At 40.5% G+C, this 22,901-nt stretch overlaps 1 protein-coding gene across 6 annotated transcripts in view; it reads right to left on the reverse strand.

Moving 5' to 3' along the window:
- LOC132819773 (girdin-like) overlaps window positions 1–22,901 on the reverse strand; it is a 378,017-nt gene that overhangs the window by 234,255 nt on the left and 120,861 nt on the right. For all 6 annotated transcript variants that reach the window (XM_060831525.1, XM_060831521.1, XM_060831524.1 and 3 more), the window contains exons 9-11: window positions 3,646–3,727; window positions 2,913–3,071; window positions 2,681–2,827 (exon numbers count right to left, since the gene is read on the reverse strand). In XM_060831525.1, coding sequence (XP_060687508.1) covers window positions 2,681–2,827; window positions 2,913–3,071; window positions 3,646–3,727 — 388 coding nt within the window. The remainder of the gene's footprint in view (window positions 1–2,680; window positions 2,828–2,912; window positions 3,072–3,645; window positions 3,728–22,901) is intronic.

Raw genomic sequence — 22,901 nt, forward strand, 5'->3', positions numbered from 1 at the left:
TTTCCGCTGATGGGTGAGTCCTGAACCAGAGGACACAGTTTAAAAATAAGAGGTAGGCCACTTAGAACAGAGTTGCAGAGAAACTACTTCACCCAGAGAGTGGTAGGTGTATGGAATGCTCTGCCCCAGAAGACTGTGGAGGCCAAGTCTCTGGATACTTTCAAGAAAGATTTGGATAGAGCTCTTAAGGATAGTGGAATCAAGGGTTATGGGGATAAGGCAGGAACAGAATACTGATTGAGGATGACCAGCCATGATCATAATGAATGGTGATGTTGGCTCGAAGGGCTGAATGGCCTACTCCTGCATCTATTGTCGATTGTCTATATTGAAGAACTGACAAGGAAGTGAATGAAAGCCACATTCAGTCAAGATCTTATTGAATAACATTGTAGATTACTTAAGTCAAATGGTGTATTACTGCTCCTAATTCACTGATGATATCTGGTGAATTGTCAATTAAAAAAAAAATCAGCATTCCTTGCTTTCTGCCTTTAGATTTCCTACTAGGACTTTGTCCCCTATGTCCCCTAAGCCTGATGATCGAGGATCTATCACCTTGATGTTCTGACCATTGCTATGACTTCAACCTTCTCAGTGCAACTGAGGCTTTGTGCCTACATTTATTTAATACTTCTCATAAACGCAACACAATCCTAAGTCATTTGCATCAATGAAGTATTTATGAAATGTATTTAGTTATATAATACAAGAAAGTTGGAGATGGGAAAGACTTACTGGGTAAAAGGAAGGATGTTGGGGCATTGCTTTGCTGAAATGCCTTGCCTACTGGTCACATCCTAACTATGTTGTCCTTATTGAAAACTAAGCCAATTTGAAATCCACAGTAACATCAAATCCTTTCTCACCTCTGTTACTATGACTGATAAAAAAATTGGTAAAAAAGTAATATTTGGAAGTGAACGTCCTATTCACACTGGCCATTTTGATGTATACCACGTCATTCTGAAGATGGATCACTGGATTGAAGTGTTAAATCTGATTTCTCTTCACAATTGCTTCCACACCTGTTGAGATTTTTCATCAATTTCTATTTTTGTTTCATATTTCCAATATCTGCGGTTCTTTCAGCTTTTTGACTCAATTGCCAGTTTTACTGTTTTTTGTCCTGCTGGGTTATCCTGTGTACTGGCAACCATATATAATGCATGGGCATTTGATTCCCTCCTCACTTTTCCACCAAAAATTAAGCAACTCTTACTTCACAATACTGAAACCTTTTATCCACCGAAAACTTTGCAAGTGTCTTCCTGTACTTTGGCATAGTCGTTCAGATAATCAGCTACACCCCAAGTTAGTGTCAGCTACGAATTTCAACAAAATTACCTCTATTCTAGAGTTCAAACTATTACCATAAACAGAAAGCATTTATTCCAATAAGAGTTCCCATGTTCTGTCAGCCAGAGAAGTTTAATATTATGTAGAGTTTAATAAAACTGTAGATTTTATAAACTGGAGCTATCTTCCAATCTATCTTGTTATCTTGTCATTATTTCAAGGTCATGTGATAAGATAATCATTTGGTCTGTATAATAGACAATAGGTGCAGGAGTAGGCCATTCAGCCCTTCGAGCCTGCACCGCCATTCAATATGATCATGGCTGATCATTCCTAATCAGTAACTGCTTCCTGCCTTATCTCCATAACCCTTGATTCCACTATCTTTGAGAGCTCTATCCAACTCTTTCTTAAATGAATCCAGAAACTGGGCCTCCACTGCCCTCTGGGGCAGAGCATTCCACATAGCCACCACTCTCTGGGTGAAGAAGTTTCTCCTCATCTCTGTCCTAAATGGACTACCCCGTATTTTTAAGCTGTGTCCTCTGGTTCGGCACTCACCCATCAGCGGAAACATGTTTCCTGCTGCCAGAGTGTCCAATCCTTTCATAATCTTATATGTCTCAATCAGATCCCCTCTCAGTCTTCTAAACTCAAGGGTATACAAGCCCAGTCGCTTCTGTCTTTCAGTGTAAGGTATTCCCTCCATTCCAGGAATTGACCTCATGAACCTACGCTGCACTCCCTCAATAGCCAGAATGTCTTTCCTCAAATTTGGAGACCAAAACTGCACACAGTACTCCAGGTGTGGTCTCACCAGGGCCCTGTACAGCTGCAGAAGAACCTCTTTGCTTCTATACTCAATCTCTCTTGTTATGAAGGCCAGCATGCTATTTGCCTTCTTCACTACCTGCTGTACCTGCATGCTTGCCTTCATTGACTGGTGTACAAAAACACCCAGATCTCTCTGTACTGCCCCTTTACCTAAGTTAATTCCCTTGAGGTAGTAATCTGCCTTCCTGTTCTTGCCACCAAAGTGGCTAACCATACATTTATCCACATTAAACTGTATCTGCCATGCATCTGCCCACTCACCTAACTTGTCCAGGTCACCCTGTAATCTCCTAACATCCTGATCACATTTCACCTTGCCATACTGAGCACAATATCACCGAAATTCAAGTCATTCTCTATCGATTAAATCTGCTAATCATTTTTCGATCTCATTTTTCCAAGATGTTTAGCATCCACACACAAACAGAACACCACCATCAGAGTTCTTTCTGTCAATCATGTGATCTGTCATAAGCAAAACCTCTTAATACATACATGCAACTACTGCATATTTAACAGAAACAATCCTGCAAGAAATTACACCTACCATCTCCATATCATGTAATTTAGCCATTAACTGCAGATTCTCTTTCTCGAATTCATGCAATTTGTCACAACGTGCTCGGGCTCCCTCAAGCTGGTCTTCCAACATTATTTTTGTCTCTAACAAGATTTTGTTGTCTTCTTTTAACTCCTGAAAATTTTAAATAGTAAAAATATTAAGATATTCTACTGCAGAAAGAAATATTAACTGGTATTCATTCTATAGCACAACATACCTCAGTTCTTGCTTTGTAAAATTCTATGTCATGCAGTCGATCTTTGTACCGTATAACTTCACTTTCAAGCTTTTCAACTTTAATTGCTTTTTCACGCAATGAATCAAGTTCATCCCGATATGCCCTAGCAGAACGAGCATCTGACTGAAGTTGCAGATTCTGGTAAATAGATAGTTAATTTCAGAACACAGGAGTGAAAACAATTATTTTATGCAAGTCATGAGCAGGTTGTCATAAAATAAAGATTAAAGTGGCTATAATCTATAGCCAGAAGGTTTCAATTTCATGTTTTACTGAGAAATTTTAGAATACTATGACAAGATTGGGAAAATTTTAATTTCTGTTAAATAATGCTACACAGCAAAAGTACATGAAGTTTGAAAACCGACAATTCATGTTCCAAGAATACAATGCTTATACTAATTGCTGGAGAAAGTGAGGACTGCAGATGCTGGAGATCAGAGCTGAAAATGTGTTGCTGGAAAAGTGCAGCAGGTCAGGCAGCATCCAGGGAGCAGGAGAATCAACGTTTCGGGCATGAGCCCTTTGTCAGGAATGGTTCTGAAGAGCCTGACGAAGGGCTCATGCCCGAAACGTCGATTCTCCTGCTCCCTGGATGCTGCCTGACCTGCTGCGCTTTTCCAGCAACACATTTTCAGCTCTTATACTAATTACAGTTCATTTACAGTGGCACACAGTTAATCTGGAAATTAAATTTGTACCACATACACACCTCTTGCTGAAGTCTTTTTAGTTCAACTTCCATCTGTTCCACCTCCTGTTTATAATCCAACAATTGCTCGGTTTTCTCCTCCCTCAAAATAAAAGAATTTAAAACTTTAAACAAAATGAAGAATGCATTATTTATAAATGGTCACAGGACAGATTACAATGCTGATACATCTCCAACAAGTCTGTAAAATTCTGTACGTGAACATTGTAAAAATAAAAATGCCGAACATGTTTAATATATGCTTTCGTAACTGAACTGTGAAACAGAAATGGATTGTGTATTATGGACCATGAACTCCTTTAAGTTTTTTAAGCCACGTCTTTCTGCTCACACTTGCTTTGAAGTGCACTACTATTTTTTTCCTATGTTCAATTTGCTTCATGAGTACAGTCCTTTTGACTTTGTAATATCTGAGTTCAACAATACACAAACACACTGTTTCAGGAGGAAGAAACTTTGATAACAGAAATAACAGCTTATTTCCCACAATATACTGTAATTTAGAAAAGATTCTAACCAAAATAGATCAAATAACCTTTGTGTTCAACAATATATTAGTGTTTAGCCTTATCTTGCATACAAGACTACATATTTGGCTGTTCATTGAAAAGCTTAAATGTTTTTGTGTGAAAATGGCCAATACTCTCAAGAACAACAAAGGATGCCTTCAGTTATCAACAGTAAGCTGAATTAAACTTTCAGGTCATCCAATGTTGGGTAGGTAGATGGTTAGAGACGAAACTGCCTCAGGGCTTGTGGAGTTAATTGTCAGTTGTGTACTTCCATCTGGACGAAACTGTCCTGGGTAACCAGTATAAGGAAGAAGAATCGACATCTGGGATATGAGACACAAAAAAAAAAGCAGAAGCCATTTCAGACCAAGTAATGCATAAAATTTAAGTATTAGACAGCATTGTCATGAAGGCCCATTATAGAAGAAGACATATCAAGGCAGATGTAGAGATTGAAAGAGAGTCATAGAGATGTACAGCATGGAAACAAACCGTTCAGTCCAACCCGTCCATGCCGACTAGATATCCCAACCCAATCTAGTCCAACCTGCCACCACACGGCCCATATCCCTCCAAACCCTTCCTATTCATATACCCATCCAAATGCCTCTCAAATGTTGCAATTGTACCAGCCTCCACCACATCCTCTGGCAGCTCATTCCATACACTTATCACCCTCTGCGTGAAAAGGTGCCCCGAAGGTCTCTTTTATATCTTTCCCCTCTCACCCTAAACCTATGCCCTCTAGTTCTGGACTCCCCGACCCCAGGGAAAAGACTTTGCCTATTTATCCTATCCAAGCCCCTCATAATTTTATAAACCTCTATAAGGTCACCCCTCAGCCTCTGATGCTCCAGGGAAAACAGCCCCAGCCTGTTCAGACTCTCCCCATAGCTCAAATCCTCCAACCCTGGCAACATCCTTGTAAATATTTTCTGAACCCTTTCAAGTTTCACAACATCTTTCCGATAGGAAAGAGACCAGAATTGCATGCAATATTCCAAGTGGCTTAACCAATGTTGTGTACAGCCACAACATGGCCTCCCAACTCCTGTAGTCAATCCTCTGACCAATAAAGGAAAGCATACCAAACGCCTTCTTCACTATCCTATCTACCTGTGACTCCACTTTCAAGGAGCTATGAACCTGCACTCAAGGTCTCTTTGTTCAGCAACACTCCCTAGGAATTTACCATTAAGTGTATACGTCCTGCTAAGATTTGCTTTCCCAAAATGCAGCACCTCACATTTATCTGAATTAAACTCCATCTGCCACTTCTCAGCCCATTGGCTCATCTGGTCCAGATCCTGTTGTAATCTGAGTAACCCTCTTTGCTGCTAATAGCAAAGTCAGCATTTATTGCCAAATCCCCTTGCCTGGGAAGGTGATGGTGAGCAGCATTCTTTAACTTACAACTACCTGTTAAAGGTGTTCCCACAGTGCTATCAGAGGGAGTTTCAGGATTTTAACCCAGTGATTATGAAGAAATAGCAATAGGTTTTCAGTTCAGGATGATGGGGGAACTTGGAGAGGAACTTGCAGGTACTGGTGTCTCCATGATTCTGCTGCCCTTGTTCTTTCATCAGGTAGAGGACATGCATTTGGAATACGCTACCAAACTGAGACATGGCAATTTGACACAATGCATGTTATAAATGCTACATACTACTGATCAGTTATTGAGGTGGTGGTGTAAGGTGAACTGATCAAGCAGGTTACTTCATCTTGCCTTGTGTCACACCTCAAGTGCAGTTTGAAGCTGCACATATTCCCTCACTCACTTGACTTCTACCTTGTAGATTGTGGAAAAACTTCAGTGGAGATAGACGATATGTCTCACCACAGATCGGTGAATTTCTAACCTGTTTTGTCATCGCAGAATGGATGTGGTTCGATCCAGTTTATGGTTAATGGTGACCCTCAGTTTGTTGACTGAGGGAAATTGAATGATGGTAATACTACTGAATGTTAAAGAAAGATGGTTGATTCGGCAAGATGGCGGCGATTCTGTAGAACTGCTGTGGACAGCTCTGCCTAACAGCCAAGGCATTTTGCCATCCCTGGCCAACTTATGTGGTGGAATTAATAGTTTAAAACCTTACATAACACATATTCATTAATATTTGGGAGTGGGAAGGATGCCAAGGGGAAAATGAGCAAACAAGCAGCAGCAGGAAGGCGGACACTGCCCTGCAGCACCAGGGATACCAGAGACTGCAGCAACAGCAGCCTCTCCTGAACCCCCCCCAGGGACCTGACAGACTCACAGGAGTTGGCTGTGGCAATGGAGAGCCTTAGCTTGAAAGTTGCAGCTGCGATTGAGGAAATCTGTGAGGAGATTCGTGCCCAGGTCCAACCTATCACATCCATGCTGCAGAAGCATGAGCAGGAGATCCATGGCCTCGGAGAGAGGATGAAGGTGGTGGAGGGTCAAACTAAGGCCTCAGAAGCTGCGATGGAATCCTCATCCAGTCGGATCCAGGTGCTGGAGCGCGAGGTGCGGGCCTTGCGAAACCATATCGACGACCTTGAAAATCAAGGTTGGAGGATAAATCTCCAAATAGTCGGGCTCCCTGAAGGTGAGCAGCTAGTCAGTTTCTTTGAAAGCTGGCTGCCAAAGGTTTTGGGCCTTCACACAGAGTCCAGCAGGCTTCAGATTGAAAGGGCATATCAGATTACAGTGCACAGGTCAGGCCCAGTACAGCACCCCTGCTCAGTCCTAGTGCACTTCCATTCATATAAGGACAAGTAAAAAGACATAGAAGCTTCTTGACCTTTGGGAAAAGATCCGCAGGCACTGCTGTAAAAGAGTTAAAAATCATGTTTTTCTAGGATTTTTCAACAGCTGTAATTCGAAAGAGGAAGTCCTTTGATGAGGTTAAAAAGAGGCTGAGGAACCTGGGCATCCAATACTCCATGATATACTCCGCAGTACTTCGTTTCAGCCATGAGGACTCAGTTTATACATTTGAATCGGCAGGACACTTTAAAATAGACGGATTGGCCTGAAGAATATGGTTAATGTTTGTTCACTTTTCTATCTTTCCCCATGTTTTCCCTTCCCTTTTTTTAAGATTAGATTAGATTAGATTACTTGCAGTGTGGAAACAGGCCCTTCGGCCCAACAAGTCCACACCGACTCGCCGAAGCGCAACCCACCCATACCCCTACATTACCCCTTACCTAACACTACGGGCAATTTAGCATGGCCAATTCATCTGACCCACACATCTCCAGACTGTGGGAGGAAACCGGAGCACCCGGAGGAAACCCACGCAGACACGGGGAGAACGTGCAAACTCCACACAGTCAGTCGCCTGAGTCGGGAATTGAACCAGAGTCTCAGGCGCTGTGAGGCAGCAGTGCTAACCACTGTGCCACCGTTCCTTTCTTTCTCCCTAATAATTTCCTTTTTGGAAAGGGGGGGGGGGGGGAAAGGAATTTGGAATAAGCTGTTCCTTTTTTTTAAATAACTGGATTTTCTGATGAGAAATTTTGTTGATGTTCTTTGTGGTCTCTTCTCCCTCTTCTTTTGTTTGCTCTGCTTCTCTTTTGGTCATAAGTAGGGGTGACATGAAGCCAGGGATGGGTGGAGTACTCATCCCTGAAAATGTGTTGCTGGTTAAAGCACAGCAGGTTAGGCAGCATCCAAGGAATAGGAAATTCCTTGGATGCTGCCTAACCTGCTGTGCTTTAACCAGCAACACATTTTCAGCTGTGATCTCCAGCATCTGCAGACCTCATTTTTTACCCGGAGTATTCATCCCGACTTGGTCTTTTTTTCCAGTTGATTTAAGGATCATCTCCTTGTTTTTTTTTCCTGGCCTAAGGCTGGGGCACAGTCCGGGTTTGTAGGAGCTGTGAAGGAGAGGATGGATAGGGTGAGTGCCCCCTATGAGCAGGGGGAAGAGTCTTCCATTCTAGGTTCTATAGTTGGTTTTCTTTGTAGTTTTTTGGTAGTAATAGTTGTTATAGTTATGATAGAGTAGCTTTTGTATGTATAGATTTTCGATTCTATGAGTCTTTATTTACTTATGCTCGACCCTTTGTAAGCAGGGTTCTCCCTCCGAGGGGTTCAAGGGTCTCTAAAAGGGGATATGGCTAAGTGTCTCATTAAATGGTGCACCTGGAACACTAAGGGAAGTCATTCGCCTGTTAAAACGAAAGAAGTGCTTTCCAGCCTAAGGACGGAAAGGGTCGATATCGCTTTGTTACAGGAAACCCATCTTGATGATGGGGAACACCCGAAATTACAACAGGTGGGTTATGACCAGGTATTCTTTTCATCCTTTACTACTCAAAATAGGAGAGTGGTGGTACTTATCCAGAAAAATCTTCCATTCACATTGTTAGAACAGGTGAATGATGAGCAGGGATGGTTTGTGATACTTAAAGCCCTGATACATGGGGAGAAATATGGCATTTTAAATGTCTACTGTCCTCCAGCGCATCCCCTCAAATTTTTGATGAGTGCTTTCCCTAAGTTGAGTGCTTTTGGAACATGGCACATTATTATGGGGTGGGGATTCTAATTGTCTTTTGGATCCAACAGTGGACAGGATGTCTTGTGGGCCCCCAACTATTTCTTTGCAGGCCAAGCAGGTGGTTGACTTATGCGAGGAGTTGGGGCTAGTGGATATTTGGAGATGTCTTCACTCTACAGGCAGGGACTTCACCTTTTTTTCCAACCCACATAAATGTCACATGAGGATTGACCTCTTTCTGGCTCCCTCGGCCCTTCTGGATTCGATTATGAGTTGTAAAATTGGGAATATAGCTATCTCTGATCACGCGGCAGTATATTTGGAGGTTAAGGCCAAGAGTGAAGGGCTAGGTTTGCGGCACTGGCGTTTGGACCCTTTTCTCCTTAAGGATTCCAAATTTTTGGAATACTTTTTGAAGGAGTTTCAGGAATTCTTGACTATCAACTCAGGCATGGCTAGTAGTCCATCCATGCTATGGGAGACTGCTAAGGCCTTTGCTAGGGGATTAGCTATTTCCTATTTGACTAGCCGGAAACGACAGAAGGAGGAACAGCAGTGTCTACTTGAGACACAGTTGAAAGCCACAGAGGCAGCATATTTTGCGCGGCCTTCGGTGACTAAGCTACAGCGGATCACGGCTCTTTGGGCTGCCTTGAATTCAATACTGACACAAAATGCAAAGAAAGAACTTGCTTTTGCTAGACAGAGGCTGTTTGAATATGGGGATAGGCCAGGGAAGTATTTAGCGTACCTGACAGGAAAAAGCTTGCTCACCAATCCATTACTGCAATCAGAGACAGCGCTGGGGTCCATACATACGATGCTAAAAAGATTAATGGGGCTTTCCAGAGCTTTTACTCTGAATTGTATCAGTCTAAAGGTTGCAAAGATAGAAGGGCTAAAATGGAGACCTTTTTTAAGAACCTGGACATCCCAGGGGTAACCTTGGAACAGGCCTCTCTCCTTAATGCCCCCTTAACAGTTCAGGAAATGCAGGAGGCAGCTAGGCAACTTGAGTGGGAAAGCGCCTGGCCCTGATGGTCTAGTTTTATAAGGAGTTTATAGGGATTCTGTCAGAACCGATGTTGGAGATGTACAATCAATCCTATATGCACGAATGCCTACCACCATCTTTGAGAGAAGCTAAGATTTCCTTAATTCTTAGGGGGAAGCTTCCTGAGGATTGTGCCTCATACAGGCCCATTTCTCTATTAAATTCAGATTTTAAGATTCTGTCCAAGATCCTGACGCTGAAATTGGAAAGGGTGTTGCCTAATATTGTTAAAGAGGACCAGACAAGCTTTATAAGGGGCCATAGGTCCTCTAATAATATCAGAAGGTTGCTGAATGTGGTCCAAGTTTGTCAGCAATGATCAATTCAGGGGTTGGTGATTTCCTTACATGCAGAGAAGCATTTGACCAGGTAGAATGGCCACATCTTTTTTATGTCTTAGAACAATTTGGGTTGGGTGGAGTCTTTGCTAGGTGGGTGGAGGTGTTATATCGCCACCCTCTGGCCACGTTCATCACCAACTGGGTGAAGTCTGGGAACTTGACGATTGGTGGGGTAGCTGGCAAGGCTGCCCCCTCTCACCGCTGTTGTTTACATTAGTGGTTGGCCTCTGTTAGCGGCTCTTTCATCAGAATATTCGCATAACCGCTCCAGAAGTGGGATCAAGGACACACAAGATTACACTGTATGCGGATGATGTCCTTCTGTTTTTATCAAACCCAATGACCTCTGTACCCTATTTGATACAATGTACCAATTCATTTGGGGCTATTTCAGGATATAAGATTGGAGGCTATGCCTTTGGGGAACCTTAAGGATATGCCAGAAGTTGAAGGTAGCTCTAAGTTCCCTTTTAAGTGGTCATGGGCAGGGTTCCGGTACCTAGACATTTTTATTACCCCCAAGTTTGATCTGTTATTTCGGACTTACTTTGCTCACTTGCTCGACAATATTAGGTGAGATCTCTTGAGATGGGAGGCTCTTCCAATTTCATGGCCGGGCCGAATATCTCTCATGAGGAAGAACATTCTTCTTAATTTGCTTTATCCCATCCGTACGCTCCCTATAATGTTTCCCAGGTCAATGCTGCGGAACCATATGGGTTGGTTTGGTTCCTTTGTCTGGCATCGTGGGAGGCCCCTCATCAAACTTATTAAATTGCAGTTGCCTCAAGGAGGGGGAGGAGTTGATTTCCCAGACATCAGAAGATATCAATTGAGTTCCCTGCTGTCCTTTGTCTGCAATTGGGTAGGTAACAATCCAGGCTCAATATGGCTGGATATTGAGGCCTCCCAAGCAAAGTGTCATCTTATTAACCTGTTGTTCATGGACACGATGAGGACAGTTTTGGACCACTGCCGGAACCCCATTGTCATTAGTAAGGTCAGGGCTTGGAGGGCGATGCGTCAGAGCGAGTGTTGTTTATCCAAGACTTCGCCACTTACACCTATAGCTGGCATGCCAGGGTTCTGACCAGGGATGATGGACTCACGAGTTCAAACTATGGGCAGCATGAGGAGTTTCTAATTTGGGAGACTTGTTTGAGGGGGAGGTTACGATGTCTTCTGAGCAACTGAGCTGCAAATACCGGTTACCCAGTAGAGATCTTTTCCGTTTTTTTTCAGGTTAGGAGCTCATCAGAAGACTACGCTTCTCACTAAGCTCTATAATCCCGATGCAGAGAGGTCGTTGCTACGTTCCACAAGCACCCTTTCGGTTAGTGCCCTCTATCGTCTGCTAGGTGGCAGGGCCTGGCAGGATGTTAACCAGTTATGTTAGCTCTAGGAGTAAGAGCTAGGAGTGGGGATCTCTTCTGAAACATGGGAGAACATATGGGAGAATGCTTGAAAGATCTCAATCTGTAATAGGACATGCACTACGCAGTTAAAAGTGCTGCACAGGGCTCAACTGGCACCAGGCCGTCTGGCGAAGTTTAAAAAAAGTGCATCTTCAGTGTGCCCCAAATGTAAAATAAGTGTAGGTACTCTTACCCATTGCTTCTGGACATGCCATAGGCTCCATGTTTACTGGAGCGCTGTGGCGAGAGAGATAGGGAGGGTATTGAGGACTGAAGTCAAAGTAGATCCGGTATCTCTCCTCCTCGATCTACTGAATTTACCATCTTTAGATGGGCATGGGAGGTAACTATTTAATATTCTTGCATACTGTGCACGGAAGAATATTCTGATGAATTGGGTGTCTGAGAACCCGCCGGACTTGCTGGGATGGCAGAAGTTAATTATGGAACACATTCCCTTGAACATTTTTACAAACATGGTGCACCACAGAACAGACCATTTTTATAAAGACATGGCAGCCCTACTGGTGTTATTTGGAAACAGATTTGTCAGTGGTCTTAATTAGGGCGTTGGTTTAACCAGGATGGTTAGATTTGTCAAGCTCTGGGCTCTGGAGGGGTCTCCCGAGTTAATACAGGTATATATACAATGATCCCGCTCCTCTGTTTGGGAGCTTTGCACCGAGCATAGCTGTTCTGTATTTTTTTTCGTTATTTTTTGCTTTTCTTTCTTTTTTTGGTGTTGCTTTGCACAGTGTTAGGGTTTGATTTGTATTAGAGGGTAGGTTAATACTTAGGAGACAGTAGTTGTATTGTTTTTGTGTTTGTTTTCTTTTTATTATACTGATATTTGTTATTGATTGTATTTTTCAATAATTTTATATGTTTGTAAAGTTTTAAAAGATTTGCTAATAAGTATATTTACAAAAAAAAGATGGTTAGACGTTATCTTCCTAGAGACGATCATAACCTAGTAACGGTGTAACATCAAAATTACTTATTGCTTACTTATCAGCCTAAGCCCGAATATTGTCCAAGTCTTGCTGTAATTGAGCACTTTCATCTACGTCAACTGAAGCATAAATGGAATACAACATTGGAAATGTTAAGAAAGTGCGCTAATGACTGCATATTAGTGACTTGACCTAAGATAATTGGCAAACATCTGCAAGAGTTGGGCTTTGGACCCTGTCTTGAAGAAGTCCCAAGTCTGATATCATTGTGCTCCAACTGTTCAAAACCATCTTTTCTTTCTTAGGTTTAACTGGAGCCATTTCAGAGTAACCAGTGACTTCTGTTGACTTTAATTTAATCAAGGCTTCTAGCGGTCTTGATCAGAAAAATTCTGCACTGATGCCAACGATAGTCACTCCCATCTTAAATAAAAACAGAAATAACTGGACATGAAACATAAACTGTGCGTTGTCTCCACAGATGCTGTCTGTTAAGTTTTTCCAGCAATTTCAGTTCTTGTTTTGGATTTCCAGCATCTGCATTTTTTTGTTTAGTGTTTAACTCTCATCTTAATCTTTGAATTCAGCTCTCTTGCACCTTGGCTATAAGGAAGGTCTGGAGCTAAATGGACCTGATGAAACCCAAATATTGGAGACTAAGTTATTGACAAGAAAACACTGCTGTCACTTTGCATATTTCTAACCTTAAGGCTAACATAAAAATACATTCATTTATGCACAAAAGCCCAGCAAGGGCTTTAAAACTGGCTAAAGATTAAATTGATTAAAGGAAGAAACGTATAAAGTGGCAAAAAAGTAAAGTCTGAGGATTTTGGACCATCTTAAAATTCTGCAAAGGAGAATCAAAACAAAAACAAGTCATTAAAAATGAGCTGTAAATGTTACTAGATTGCAAGAAGGAAAAGATTAATAAAAACAAATGTGAGCCCATTACAAGCGCAATGAAGAGAATGTACAAAAGCAAATAAGGAAATGGCAGAGAAACTAAGCAAATATTGTCTGTCTGTCTTCATGGGTGAAAATACTAAAAGCTCCCAAAAATAACGGAATATCTAGACATTAATGTGCTTGAGGAGTCATAAGTAAATAAATGTACTAGAGAAATTAATGGGACTTAAAATTGATAAATTCTCAAACTATTTTCCAGAGTGTTGAAAACGGTGGCTGTGAAAATTGGTGATCAAATTGCAAAATTCTACAGACTTTTAACTAGCCACTGCAAATTGGAAGATGTCAAATATAACACCACTATAAATACATTGATACTTCATATCAAACATTGGGAAATGCAAGGATTTATAATAAAGGATGTGATAACAGAACTTTTCGAAAATAATAGTGGGATTTGCAGGGTCATTATGGATTTCTGAACAAGAAATCGTGTTTAATAAATCTTGGAATTTTTTGAAAAGATGACCAGCAGAGTAGGTAAAGTGATTGTGGTTCATTTAGATTGTCAGGAAACATTTGAAAAGATCCCACACAAATGGTTAGCGCACATTAAATTGGGGAGAACATACTGACACATTTTGAGATCTGGTTAACGGACAAAAGCAGAATAGGTGTCATGTTTTGTCTCACATCAAATATAGAACATACATTTAAGAGACATCATGATGTCATTACCAAACCATCATTTCTGACCTAATGGAATAAAGGTTTCTGTCTCCCATCTTACAGAGCTCTGTCCTCTTGCACACCAATGTACGACAAAAAGTATACTATAGTATATGTGAATTGCTTAGCTTGACGCCAGATACACAAAGTGCCTGTGATTCTAATGATACCAAGTGCTGTAGTTAAAGTTCACTGAATTTCTCAGCACAACATGGTCAATGTCTCAATTGTATACAGTATTAAGGTAGTTAACATAAGCATCACATCATGATAAATGAAGACCATCAGCTATCACACCTCATGTCATGATAGCAGCAAACAGAACTACTTATAAAAGAATCCTCATTGAAGATTAAGGAGTCCTGGATCAAAGCATTTAGATGACCAACAAAAAGCCCTCTACCGCTTTAAGAAATGTTTCAGCCAGCTTCCTGACATGAACATTAAGATACAGCAGTTAAAAGAAAGCAAAATTAGTAGCTAAAAGGGTTCCTACTGACTGAAAAGCAAACATGGCAGTTACAAGACACTGTCAGTTTAACAACGGAGGCTTCCTGTTTAAAAAAAACATTTTTAAAGCACTAAAAAAAAACAAAGTTCTAACCCAAGTGAAGCTTACATCTATGCAGTGGTCAGTTGCTTCTACAATTTTTTACTTTAATGCCACGCCAGTGCGGTGTGACATCATCCATATTTGGCACAAAATCCCTCTAGCAGCTGAAACCTGCTAATACAGGTCTTTATCCCAAAGCTACAGCGCAACACTCACCAAAACTATTATTGAGGACACAAACATGAAATAAAATAGAAGGAAATGAAATAATAAAAGGACATAACAGCAAACAAAATAAAAAGAATAAACAAATCCTCCGAGTACAATAGGAATCTGATCAGACGGGCCAATGGACCGAGTGGCAGCAGATGGGAGTTTAATTTAGATAAATGTGAGGTACCGCATTTTGGGAAGGCAAATCAGGGCAGGACTTATACACTAAATAGTAAGGTCCTGGGCAGTGTTGTTGAACAAATACTTGGAATGTAGATTCATAGTTCCTTGAAAGTGGTGCCCCATAGGATAGTGAAAGTGGTGTTTGGTATGCTCGCCTTTATTGGTCAGTGCATTGAGTACAGGAGTTGCAGCTGAACAGGACATTGGTTAGGCCACTTTTAGAATACTGCCTATAATTCTGGTCTCCCTGCTATACAAAGGATGTTTTGAAACTTGACAGGGTTCAGAAAGATTTACAAGGATGTTGCCAAGGTTGGATGATTTGAGCTATAGGGAAAGGCTGAATAGACGGAGGCTGTTTTCCTTGAAACAGAGGCTGAGGGGTGTCCATACAAAAGTTTATAAAATCATAACGGGCATGAATAGAGTGACTAAACAAGGTCTTTGCCCCAGGGTTGGGGAGTCCAAAACTAGAGGGCACAGGTTTAGGGTAAGAGGGGAAAGATTTAAAAAGGGACTAAAGGAACAACATTTTACACAGAGGGTGGTGCGTGTATAAAACGAGCTGCCAAAGGAAGTGGTGGAAGCTGGTACGATTGCAACATTAAAAATACATCTGGATGGGTATATGAATAAGAAGTATTCAGAGGAATATGGGCCAAATTTGGGCAAATAGGACTAGATTAATTTAGGAGATCTGGTCAGCATGGATGAGTTGGAGCGAAGGGTCTGTTTCAGGCTATACGGCTCTATGACTCTAAATCTGCGCTCCACTGTTATGGATCAGGCCAGACCCCCTCAAAACATTTAAAGAAAGTAGCCTAACTTTGCTCATTGTTTTAAGCAGGTGTAAGGCGGATGTCCCAGGAGTGATGCAGCTGGCCCAATCACTTAGTTTTAAACAAAACAAAATTTATTTGCAAGAATACCAAATGAAACACAAACAGGACAGAACAGAATACCGAATAACTTAACCTATCCAAAAACACAATAGAGTCTTCCAACTTAATGATGCTGTTCTAAATACTTGCAACAATCCCCACAAATACCCCTTTACAAAAAAAGGACAAATCCAATAGTGTCTTGCAGAAGAGATGCCAAAGAGGGAGGATCAGCATGGACCTGCCTCTTTGGATCCAGCAGTTTCACAATTGACTGACTGCTTTCAGTGAACAGCCAGACTGCTAAAATCCAAACCAAAGTAAAGCTGAGCTGGCAGAACTGGCCACTCCCCTTTCACTGTACAAGTTATTTTTAAAACTTGAAAGTCTTTTGTCTGTTAGCTATCATCAATTAAGCCCTAATACCCTTCAAACCAAGACTTTTCAGAATCAGTGATTTTATGGTCTCTGAAAAAAAAAAGCCAAGAACAGCCTTGTTAAAGGAGCATCATCGTCACAACTTCAATAAAACAACACACCTTCAACAGGAAATGGATAACAAAATTTTGATCATGGATTTGGCAAGAGTTTCATCTGCATTGACCTCGAGCTATTTAAACAGAACTGCAACTATATTTCACAGATCAAGCCACAAATGATCCTGATGGGAGATCTCTGAAAATCGTACAAGGCGGGACTTCACAGAATAATTCTATCTGAATATGTTAGAAAATATCCAGCAAAAGTGCAGATAATACTCTTGGTGCAGTCAGTTCTGACTCATGCAGTTTGTCCACCTACACTGAAGTTATCTGGTGTTTCTTCACATCTGTAAATCACATGGCACCAATAGGACATTGGGCACACACATGCACACAGGAAGTCTGGTTTCAAAACCAAACTCAACAAAACCAGCATGACTCCACAACATTGGCAACACAAAGTCATCCAAATATATAAAAACATATCAACAAAGTCAGCAGCCAACAAGCAACTTTTCATATGGTCAACCTCACACACCACATTGATGGTAAAAGACAGTAAATAGTTTTTACTACTTGCATGCCACAGTCCCAAAAGACAGGTCAACACACCCTGAAAGCTAAAATTGATACAGGAGCTAGTCCAAACATGTTATCATTACACATCCTAAAAGACATGTACTTCAATAAGTGGTGCCCAAAGTACAATCACACTGCAGTGCTAACATGCTTAGATTTCCAAAATATTCTACTGTCCAGATGCGGTAGGAATAAAGTATGTACAGAACTCAGCATTGTAACTATTCATCAGATTCAAAGCACACCCATAAAAAAAGGTACAACAGACTAAGTTTGACAACTGAATCGACCAATGATATCAAACATCAAACTAAGACCATCTTAACACAATCGGCAATTCGAATTTAAGTTTCACACAACATTGCATCTCAAGGACAAAGCAAACTCATTCATTAATGCTCCAGGGTGCACATTCAAGAGAAGCTTGAAGTGAAACTGAATGAGATGGGCCCAGGTGATATCACTCAGAAGGTTGACTATCACACGCTCCATTGCTAGTTTTAAAGAAATATGGCACCATATAAATTATGTCTAGATCTGTTGGCTCAATCTCCCACATAAAATAACAACACTGTAAGAATTACATTCTAAAATTTCCACCACCAGTTTAAAACTAGATGCAAAGCATGGCTATTAGTCTATCCATCCAGCAGAAATCTTCCAATGATTTTTCCAATGATTACCATTTGGACAATTAGGAGGCCAAGACATATTCCAAAAGCAAATGGACAGGATTATTGAAAATGTATCTGGTTGTGTTTGCATCACTGACAATATCATGGTCGAGGGTCAGACAAAGGCAGAACATGATCACCTTTTGAGGACAGCAGTGTATCAACATGTTGTGTCAGGTTAATATCAGCCGGATAAATCTTTTCTGGTCAATTTATTCCGCTCAGAATCTGAGCCAATCCAAACAACAATCGAGGATATTAAACAAATGCCACCATACTGAATAAGGAGGTTCTGGAATGTTGCTTTGGATTTTACAATTTCCTTTTGCCATATACTTCTAAGGTGAGTTTTGAGAAATTTTGGAGCTCAGGTTGGGGTTTTGGATGAAAGTTTGCTCGCTGAGCTGGAAGGTTCATTTTCAGACTTTTCGTCACCATACTAGGTAACATCAGTGAGCCTCCAGTGAAGCACCAGTGGTATGGCCACTTTTTATTTGTGTTCAGCTTTCCTAGGGTTGGTGGTGTAACTTCCTGTGGTGATGGCATTTCTTGTTGTTTTTCTCAGGGAGTGGAAAATGGGATCCAAGTCAGTCAATGTGTTTGTTGATAGAGTTCCAGTTAGAATACCATGTTTCCAGGAAATTTTGTGCATGTCTCTGCTTGGCTTGACCTAGGATGCATGTGTTGTCCCAGCCACAGTGGTGTCCTTCCTCCTCTGTATGTAAGGATACTAATGAGAATGGGTCATGTCTTTTGTGGCTAGTTGATGTTCATGTATCCTGGTGGCTAGTTTTCTGTCTGTTTGTCCAATGAAGTGACTGTTACAGATCTGGCAAGGTATTCTGTAAATGACATTTGTTTTGCTTGTTGGCTGTATAGGGTCTTTCAAGTTCATTAACGGCTTTTTTAGTATGTTGGAGAGTTTGTGGGCTACCATGATGCCAAGGGGTCTGAGTAGTTTGGCAGTCATTTCTGGACACATTCGGTTTGCTTGTTTGTGTTTGTTGCTGAGAAATCAGCAGTCTGTATTCATTGAGTACCCATTCTTTTTGAATATGCTCTATGGGTGATTTTCCTCTGCCCTTCATAGTTGCTCTGTGTTGCAGTGTGTGGTAGCTCGTTGAAATAATCTTCTAATGCAGCTTCGCTTGTGGGTGTTAGGATGATTGCTTTTGTACTTCAGTATTTGGTCCATATGTGCTATTTTCCTGTAGGCGCTGGTTAGAAGCTCCCCATTGGCTGTTCGCTCTACTGTGATATCTAGGAACGGCAGTTTGTTGTTGTTTTCCTCTTTTGTGAATTTTATGCCAGTAAAGATATTATGGATGGTCTTGAAGGTTTCCTCTAATTTATTTCGTTTATTGATGACAAAGTTTGGGTTGGATGGTTGGCGGAGCTGTTAGTTCAAGTCTCTGCATTACTGCCTTTGCTTAGAACGCTGATATATCAGAGATCCCATGGGTATTCTGTTGGTTTATCTGCAGGTTTTGTTACTGAAATGAAGTGAGTGGTAAAGCATAGGTCCACTAGCTTGACGATGTTGACTTTGTTCATGAAGTTGGTGATGTTTGCTGTATGTGTCTTTGGTTCTTTGGTGTAATCAGTGTTTCTTTGGCCAGGTTGATGTTAATGAATGTAAACAGGGCTGTTATGTCAAAGGAAACCATTACTTTATCCTCTATCTTGGCGTCTTTGATGGTGTTCAGCAATTCTCGCAAGACCACCTAACACACTAACAAGGTCCTACTTGCATTCTGAATTGCAGAGACAATCTTCTCACGGTAAATACTTTCTTACATTTCTCTCCCATCTCCTCAACCTTCACTTCCAACAATAAGTGCAGAAATGTTTAAAATTCCTTCTCCAACCTCATCCTACTTTCTCTAAAATCTGCATCTTCTCACATCATTCTCATTTTTTCCCCCCAAGTCCACTGTGTTCATCCTGTCCATGAAACTCATCTCTTGATCTTTTGTTCCTATTCCTAGAAAATTGTTTATCTGGTACTTAGATGAAATACCATCTTTGTGGGAACATCCTAGCACAGAAGATCAATGAATAGAATTTAGTCAAGTGACACAAGAGCAAAGAGGCAGTCAACATGGCCTTTAAAAAGGTCCTAACAGATAAATAAACTGAGAATATCATTACTTGTAGTCAAATAAAAAGAAGTGACTGAGAAAATAGATCAAGCTTTTAGGAAATGAACAGGGGAAAGGAAGATTTTGATTAAAAGGAGAGTGTAGTGGAACAAAGCAAGATGCTTAAAAGGAGGAATTCAAAATGGTGTTCTACTTCAGGACTGGCAGTTGGTTAGGTGTTCAATTGGTAATTAAAGGGAGGACTGGTGTTGGCCAGCCAACTGGAGAGAAACTGGAAAAAAATAGAGAAACAAAGTGAACTGGCTTTGACTGGACAGATTACAGTTTTGTTTTCAAAGCTGCTGGACTGGGAAGCTGTCTTTTGGTTTTGCTCTCTCTAGTTATTCTCCAATTATCAACTTCTTACAAGTTCTGAGAAAAGAATCCCAACCATAAGAAGTAAAAGTCTCAAGGATCTGTGGAAACTGTTTGCATTGACCAATTACTTCAGAATTCAAGCAAGATACATAGTCCTACATGCCTGTAAAACCACCCCACAGAATTTCATAAAGGCCTGGTATTCATCATTGAAACAGTTACTGAACTGGCGAATTATGATTTTAAAAATTTTTTCCCTTAATTCTGTCTGTAGGTACAAATGGAAGGTTGATGATCAAAGAGTGGGCTTAAGTATTAATTAGATTACCTTGTTAGTCATCTGTATTCTGCTAAGGCTACATTATTAATAATAAAATGTTCATTTTTGTCTAACTTATAAACTTGGTGTCCAAGGTCTGTTATTTGCAAAGTCTGGTTAGGAACAATTGAACAATTTTGAGGATCACTGAATATTTTCATTCTGTTATTTTATGAATTCAGTGATAATAAGGCTGACTTGGTTTGGCTTGCTAAGCTGCAAGAGAAGTAAGCATGTTTGATTGACAAGCCATCTTTGGCTTCTCACTTTAAATAATAGAGAGTATTACCCATTTTTCAAAAGCACAAAATGGGGAAAAGGTCAATTGTTAAATGCTGCTCTTCAGGATACCTTGGCTACTGGACAGAGCTAAAATTGCAAGAAATTGTACAGAAAATAATATATAAAAATGCTCAACCATTTGAACATATGACAATAAATAAAGGAGGAAGTCAACAATCATGGGACTCAAAAAATACCAATGCAGGGTTATTCCAGTTTCACATAACAATGAAGTTGACTAGCAAGAAACTGCATTCTTGACATAGATTGACTACTGCCCCTCAAAGCACAAATCTTCTGAATCCTTCTGCACATGTTTTCTGCAACGTCATTCAAAAGCCAGCTGTAACTAGACCACAAGAAATAGGAAATAATGGTAAATTTGATAATAAACTCCACTTTCTTGCCTTTTCTCCATAATCTGATTCCCTAACTAAATTAAAAATGTGTTCCAAGCTTGAATATGCCTATTGACCCAGCTACTACAGCTCTCTGCAGTAAAATATTTCACATATTCACTACCTCAGAAAAAACTTCTTCTCATCTGTCATAACAGACTGATGCCTTACTCTTTGTGTCTCTTCTGGTCTGAAAATCTCCCAAGGGAAAATAATCTTTCGGCATCTACTCTATCAAAGTCCAAAGAATATTGTCCAGTTCAGCAAGGTCACTTATCATTCTTCTAAACACCATCAAGTACGTACCTTATCTACTCAAATCACTCCTAATAAGAATATCCTTCCTATATATCTCCTATGGCCCTCTATCCAAAACACAAGGCCCTTCATAACCTTCCACACCAACTCATCCTTTCCCCTTTGCCAAGCATCGATACATAAAGCACACAGAAGCAAAAATAAAGTTCGATCGCTTTAACATCTATATTGTGGGATACAAGCTATTGGGAAAGACATGCTTGTTTATAAAAATACTTCTTGACAGATATTGACTGCATCTGAAGGTCCTGCCAGGAGCAACTTCCACTACTGAAACAACAAGTACTCACAGCACCCATTGTTACTCACTCGACTTATTCCAAACACAAATGCATCTCTCCTGAAGGCTCACAAAATTGAGATTAAGAAGAGATCTTGAAATTAAGTGCTACATATGAACAAGAAAAAGGTAGCAGAGGAGCGATATGAAAACAAACTACTGAGCATAATCATTGAGGCCATTCAAGATATTGTGAAAATGGAAGAGTAGAGTACACTACCTGCATCAATGTAGGAAAGCTTTTAAGCAATTGAGTCTACAGATTTTTCTACAGTGTGTTCCCCTTGTTTGGAATACTATGCGTAGTGAGACTAACTCACTCATTTCAGTTTCAATAATATTTGCATCTAGATGATTCCACGATGGAGGTCTTAACTAATCTCAAGATTGCTTTAGATCTGTTACCATTCAGATTAATAATAATGATTGCAGCATGCCCAGGACTAAGGAAAAGACTAAATTACGCACACCAAAGCTCTCAACTCAATGACATACTCAACCCATCAAATATCCTTGCTCAAAAAATAGGTACTACAAAGAGGACAGGAAAAATCACCAAGGTAGAACAAGGTCCAAGGCTAGTTCATTTTCTTGCAGTTAACATCAATCTTGGGAGATTCGCCTTGGTTCTCAGCAGTCAAACACCTTAATTATTCCTGAAGCTGGAAAAACATCTACAAGGAGCACCATATACATTCTAGAAGATATATACTCACACAATCATGAAGAAAAGCAGCAAGCTTTAAAAAAAAAAGCAGGTTACCTCTGCTACAGGTAAATTTCACTGTCATACTTTCTTTCTTGTTCTTATCCCACAATTTTTTAAAACAGTACAACTAAAAGCTACTTCCACTTCTGATGCCAGAGTTATGAATGCTTAACACATGTTCAGTGCAATTCCATTTTTCAGATCGAGATATTACCTGAAACTATTATCAACAGCAGTCAAGTGAAGCTGCTCCGAACCGTTTGGATGCTAGATATAGGCATGCTCTTAATGAAGTAATTGGTACAATGAAGCACATTGAAAAAAATCAGTCCCTCAGAATCTCAAACCCTACTAGGTCAAGTGCTCAGTCAGCACTGTGCAATATTTTAAACCGGTCCTTTTGTTGAAAATTATACAACCGTTATTATATCATTTTCTTCTTTCTGGGTTATGAATATATAAATGGATTTAGTAAACAAGTTATAGATCGTTCTAAGAAGCAGAAAATAGACGGTTTCAGAAGAGGTTT

This window comes from Hemiscyllium ocellatum, chromosome 10, assembly GCF_020745735.1.
Source record: "Hemiscyllium ocellatum isolate sHemOce1 chromosome 10, sHemOce1.pat.X.cur, whole genome shotgun sequence".
In the NCBI taxonomy this organism is placed as follows: Eukaryota; Metazoa; Chordata; class Chondrichthyes; order Orectolobiformes; family Hemiscylliidae; genus Hemiscyllium; species Hemiscyllium ocellatum.